The 6017-nt window shown below is 47.3% G+C and overlaps 1 protein-coding gene across 1 annotated transcript; it reads left to right on the forward strand.

The window, feature by feature from the left end:
• Positions 1 to 364: 364 nt before the first annotated feature.
• On the forward strand, positions 365 to 4507 carry RSKR (ribosomal protein S6 kinase related; the record flags this gene model as incomplete). Its single annotated transcript, XM_079725777.1, is given in 13 exon segments — positions 365 to 421; positions 791 to 837; positions 839 to 1052; positions 1148 to 1231; positions 1364 to 1432; positions 1777 to 1846; positions 2078 to 2182; positions 2360 to 2400; positions 2659 to 2686; positions 2797 to 2886; positions 2974 to 3062; positions 3189 to 3299; positions 3738 to 4507. Coding segments are annotated over 13 exon segments (1224 nt in total). The 3' UTR covers positions 3957 to 4507.
• Between the last annotated feature and the right edge of the window lie 1510 nt (positions 4508 to 6017).

Raw genomic sequence — 6017 nt, forward strand, 5'->3', positions numbered from 1 at the left:
GTGCATGGTTTCAGCCTGTATCCTTTTCTCCCCATCAGTCCAAGACACCTAGCTGCCACCCTAATGAGGGTGGCTTCTTCCCTCCTGCCTGAAGCTGTGTCACAGATACTTCCCAGCTCTGATGTGACATTGGTCCCATGCTGATAGGTCTCTGCACATTTTAGTCCTGGCTATAAGCCATTCTTAACCAGGGGCGATAGCATTTGGGGATAAGGGTGAAGTTTGGCTGCATCATTTGCATCTCTAGTCATGAACAACAAGGGAAAGAGGCGGGGCTCATGTGTAATGCAGCATCAGGGGAGGAACTGCTTATGTAACTGGGACAGCAGATTTTGCAGGAGAGAGGAGGCGCAGAGGCTTGGGGATGGGAGCAGTGAGTTGTCGGAAGGGGCAACGTGCCCAGATGGCTGCTCCTCATAAGGTAGGGTGTGGGGCTCTGGCAGCTTGTTTAGGGGAGGTGAAAGGCAGGAGCTTGAGGCCTGGGAACTGGTAATAACAGTGTTGTCCACTGTGGGGGTGGGGCAGGGAGGCATTACCATCAAAGTATTTATGGTAGGTGCAGTACTGAATCTCTGATGCCTTATCGGGAAAATATCCAAATATTACTTTCCTAGAGGATTTTAATTGTGTGCAGGAAATCCAGACCTTGGCCTGAAGCAAGGGCAGTAGCAATTTTGCCTGGGGTTCAAATTTACATATCTAGGGTTGAGATTTGAGGGAGTGCCTGCTAAATGGGCAGAACCTGTAATGCCCCAGGGGCAGCAGGTTTAGTGGCTCCCTTGGTTCTCAGCAGGGTGGCAACATCCGGGGCCCCTGGGTCCCCCTGGGTCCGAGGCTAGAAGAGCCTCTGGCCAGGTGTGGGGACCACCAGGTCAGGTCTGAAAGAGTTGCTGTGGGGACTACAGGGGCATCAGTTCCTGCACCAGGAGCCCCTGGAGCCAGCCCCACTGCTAGTAGAGAAGCCTCTGCCTGAGTGGCCAGTGCCTCAGTTCATCAACCTCTTTCTGCCGGAGTTTCCTATTAGGCCCCTTAGGGGGCATCAGCAGCTGAAGGTAGGTCAGTGGAATCCCTGGAAGGGGTCTCAGTCTTGGGGAGAAATCTAGAAACAATCAGTCTCAACTGCCCTGTTCTCCACTTCTCTGTACAGATTTTAGGCCTTGTGGCTAAAGGCTCCTTTGGAACTGTCCTCAAGGTGCTAGATTGTGGCCAGAAAGCAGTATTTGTGGTGAAGGTAGGGACCTAGATACTCTTCCACATTATTCTCTAGTCCCTGCCTCCAATCTTTATTCCAGAAAGGTTGGGAGGAATAAACAATTTAATACACTATTCCCCACTAGGAGTCATCACTCCTCTCCTTTTATAGGTGGTGCCCAAGGTAAAGGTCCTACAGAGGGACAACCTGAGGCAGTGCAAAGAGGAGGTCAGCATCCAGGTATGCACAGAGCCCTGGAAAGGATCCTAGGAAGAACCAAACCACCGGCGGAGAAAGTACCTTTCTTGTCCAACTGTACGGCTTTTCCTGACTCTGACCCCTCCCTCTGCTTCAACCAAGAGATCCCAGGAAAAGTAGCTATCAGCAGAGTAATTCTAGGTCCTGCCAGGGAAATCTCTCCAGCATGTCCAGTGTGTTCCTTAGTACTGGGATTACCAGGCAGGCAACCTGTACTGAGAGGTGGGACAACAGCTTCCTTTCTGCACAACTAGGTAAATCCTGACTTCTTGGCTGCCTTGATCCTCAATGACCCTGATCCTAACTTGCTGTTTTCTTGTCCATAGCGACAGATCAACCATCCTTTTGTACACAGTTTGGGGGACAGCTGGCAGGGAAAACGGCACCTCTTCATGAGTGAGTGACTGGATTCTCCTCATTCCCAGGGGTCCTTCTACCATACTCCCCACCTGAGATTACCCATCCCTTTGGCTTGTTCTGCCTTTGCTCTGTTCCCCTTTTCATAGTACTTCTCTCTCCCAGAGAGAGGGAACAGCAGGTGGCATCGGTTTGGGCAGGAGGCATACGATGCCTTGAGCCCAGGCATAGTAGCCCCCAAATACTGCCTAGATTTCTGGTACTTTGCAGTGTGTAGCTACTGCAGCACAGATCTGTACTCCCTGTGGTCCGCTGTTGGCTGCTTTAGTGAGGCTTCCATCCGCCTCTTTGCTGCTGAGCTGATCCTGGTGCTGTGTAAGTGAAACAGGAGTGGTAATAGAAATGAGGGAAGAAGTAAGCAGGGAGGGAGGCAGAAGAGAATTGATACTAACTGGAGGTCAAAGAACAGGGATAGGAATGGGGTGGGAGCTATCAGGGAAATTGGAAGGACAGGAGAGCTTCAGCGCACCCCATGCTTGCTGTCATCCACAGGCTATCTCCATGACTTCGGCATCATCCATCGAGATGTGAAGGTAGTTAAATGCTTTTTCTTTTTGTTTAAGGAGGGACTTCAGTAAGATGTTCCAACAGGTCCAAGAAGGTGGGAGGAGCTGCTGAGAACAGTTGACCTTGGGGCCCTCGTGGGTGTTGAGGATTTGGGCAAGGGCCCTCCAAGTATAGACTTGGATGCTGAGCTATAGGGCGTCTTCTTCAGCTGGGGGGTATAGTATACATGATGAAAGAGGACTGAAAGGAAGAGGATGAATAACTCCTCACCTGTGATTTTTCAGATGGAGAATATCCTTCTGGATGAACGAGGTAAGTCCTTTTCTTTTCCTAGTCCCAGAATGAGAGGTACCTCAGTTTGGAAGTAAGTCATGGCCGATGAGGGTTGGCACAGAGTGGTGCTGGTGGCTTGTTTTTCACAGGCCATCTGAAACTGACAGACTTTGGCCTGTCCCGCCACCTGCCCCAAGGAACCCGAGCCTATACTATCTGTGGCACTCTTCAGTACATGGGTGAGAGAGAAGCTAAAGCTGGTGGGTAAGCATTGGGCAGGAGGATAGCCAACAGATAGCAGTGACAAGTATCTTTCATATCCGTAGCCCCAGAGGTCCTGAGTGGAGGGCCTTACAACCATGCTGCTGATTGGTGGTCCCTGGGTGTCTTGCTTTTCTCTCTGTCAACTGGAAAGGTGAGAGAATGGTAGTGATGTTGGGCAGAGAAGAGAGGAGTTGCCCTGCGGTGGGAAGAAAGAAGACCTTAGGAAGTCTTACCTTATTCTTACTAAGCAATGACACCTTCCCACCCCTTAACTCAGTTCCCAGTGCCCGCAGAGAGAGATCATGTGGCCATGTTGGCAAGTGTGACCCACTATGACTCTGCAGTCCCAGCTTCTCTTAACCAGGGGCTCTCACTCCTGCTCCATGAGGTAAGGGTGGGCATGACTTTCCTTCTTGACTACAAAAACCATTCACTTCTTTCCCTATCACTGAAGTGATATCTCCCCGTTCCTCTGATTAATTATTAAGGGGGGATTCCAACTTGATCAAGTACTACCTCACTACTTGCCTTCTAACCAACACTTCAAATTTTATTCCTGAGTTCCTGGTCCTCCAAAGCTCATCCCCATCCATAGCAGGTCACTTCTGAGAGAGTGGGCTAGTGCTGCTCTCTTACCACTACTACTACTTTATTCGTACCTTTGCCGCCAGATTAGCCTGTTTCTCCCACTTTTACATATCCTACTCTTCTGGGTTCTTCTCCCTGCCCTCCACAGATCCATGCACTTCTTTCTCCTTTTCCAGCTTCTCTGTTCAGTCCCTTTCCTATCCCAGTCTCTCATCCTTCACGCTCTATTCCTCTTCAGCTATTATGCCAGAATCCCCTCCACCGTCTACGTTATTTGCATCACTTCCAGGTCCACCCTTTCTTTCGGGGTGTGGCCTTTGACCCAGAGCTCCTACAGAAGCATCCAGTGAACTTTCTCATGGAGACACAAGCTACCCAGCTATCATCGGAGTCCATGTTCTTCAGGGACTTTGACTGTAATCTGGAGTCCTTCCTGGTGCACCCCAGCCTGGCTTGAGCTCCTCTACTGTAATTGGGGCTCATCTGGGAACCTGAAGACCTCCTCTGCTGCCAATTCAGTGTGACCACCTTGATGATTCAGTTTGTTTTTACTTTGTAGCCTCCTATCATTCTGTTCCTCTAGGTGCTGGACCAGAGTTCACACTGGGCATTCTGCAGTTGGTAGTCACAATGCCCTAGTCCTTACCCCATCATGTACAACCCATCCCTCAATTCAACATCTCAGATCAGAGTGTGGACCTTTTCCTTTGTTTCATTTCTCCAGTGTTAATACCCTGCAGTTTTTAGCCAGAAGTTTATTCCACTTTTCCTTCTCCTTGTTTCTGTGCCATGTTTCCTTTTGTGAGCAATAACAGCACTTCATGGGTTCCCAAGGTGCTGCTATTTATTTGTTTAATAGGCTTGTCAGAAGCAGTGTGAATGTTTTTCAGAGCTCTCAAAAGCTGGTATTTGTTTCAACCCCTAAATATGCAGGTAAAACATATGATCTGGGGGCTCAAAGTCAGTCTAACTTTTAAAAATTTAAGAAGTGAATCTAATAGCCTACTGTGAGGAAGAGAGTAAGAAATGAAACATGGGTGGGTTAAATGTCTTCTCTACACAGGGAGATCAGCTCGGTGCTTTGTGACCGCCTGGAGGGGTGGGATGGGGAGGGTGGGAGGGAGGGAGATGCATGAGGGAGGGGATGTGGGAACAGGTGTATATGTATGACTGATTCACTTTGTTATAAAGCAGAAACTAATAAAAAAAAAAAATGTCTTCTCTAGGGGGTAACTGGAATAGCTATACACATTTTTTCCAAAACAAAACCTCTTTGAAGGACACAAGGATTCTTAAACTGATCACTTCCCTAGATGGCCCAGGTTTCAGTTGGTGATGGGCAAACCAAGGGATTAAGAGGCATGATATCAACCTTGAGATTTAAGATCAGAGATGTAACTCAAGAACCTTTTCCTTTAGGAAAATCATCTGGACCTTAAATCTGTATACATTTCTGGCCTTTGTGACTTCTTTCCATTTTTCTTAAACCAACTTCTTAAAAGTTTCATTTTCATTATTCTTCAGTTATATCTGATCTCTCTTTACAAACCAAAGAGAGTCTGGGAAGTATTCTGAGTACTATTTATTAATTTTGTCCCTGGATTAAGCCATATTTGCCCTGTACATAGCTGGCATTTTATTGGCCTCTGCAGAACTGCTTTTTCTGAATCGTACTTTGGCAATTCATATGAAAATCCCTATGAAATTTAATTGCTGTGGATACTGCAAAGGGCGTTTATCATTATAATTCATAATGTTCTATATAAGGATGCATGGAAGAAATTTTCTCTGAACCCAGTTATTCTTTTCCTGAATTGCTGGTTGGTTTTTACCTTAAAGACAGTAAATATTCAACTGACTCTATTTTTCTTTTCATATTGATGCTAGACCACTTAGAGCCCAGTTTGTGGCCCACTTCCAGCAAGTGTTTAGGACCTCATGTTATGTTTTGTATGCTAGCCACGTTCTTGGTTCCATCATCTTCCTTTTTGACCTTTACTTTCCTTATTCTCTTCTCATTTTTCTGTTTTAGTCCTTTTTTAAACTAGATTATCTCCATCTTTGTAAGCCTTTTAGAATGAAGTTGAGATATAAATAAATGAATGTATCCTTGATTCTTTTGATTACCTCACTTGTTTCTCTTTAGAGACTTTTTAGGCTTTATTACATATTTTTTAAGTTGTAATGACCAGAACTGCCACATTGGATAAAAACCAACACTGGGGGCTTCCCTGGTGGCACAGTGGTTTAGAGTCTGCCTGCCAATGCGAGGGACACAGGTTCGAGCCCTGGCCCGGGAAGATCCCACATGCCGCGGAGCAACTAAGCCCAATCGCCACAACTGCTGAGCCTGTGCTCTAGAGCCCGCAAGCCACAACTACTGAGCCCATGTGCCACAACTACTGAAGCCTGTGCGCCTAGAGCCCATGCTCCGCAACAAGAGAAGCCACCACAATGAGAAGCCCGCGCACCGCAACAAAGGGTAGCCCCCACTCACCGCAACTAGAGAAAGTCCGCA

Source organism: Hyperoodon ampullatus (assembly GCF_949752795.1).
Source record: "Hyperoodon ampullatus genome assembly, chromosome: 19".
Taxonomy (NCBI): domain Eukaryota; kingdom Metazoa; phylum Chordata; class Mammalia; order Artiodactyla; family Ziphiidae; genus Hyperoodon; species Hyperoodon ampullatus.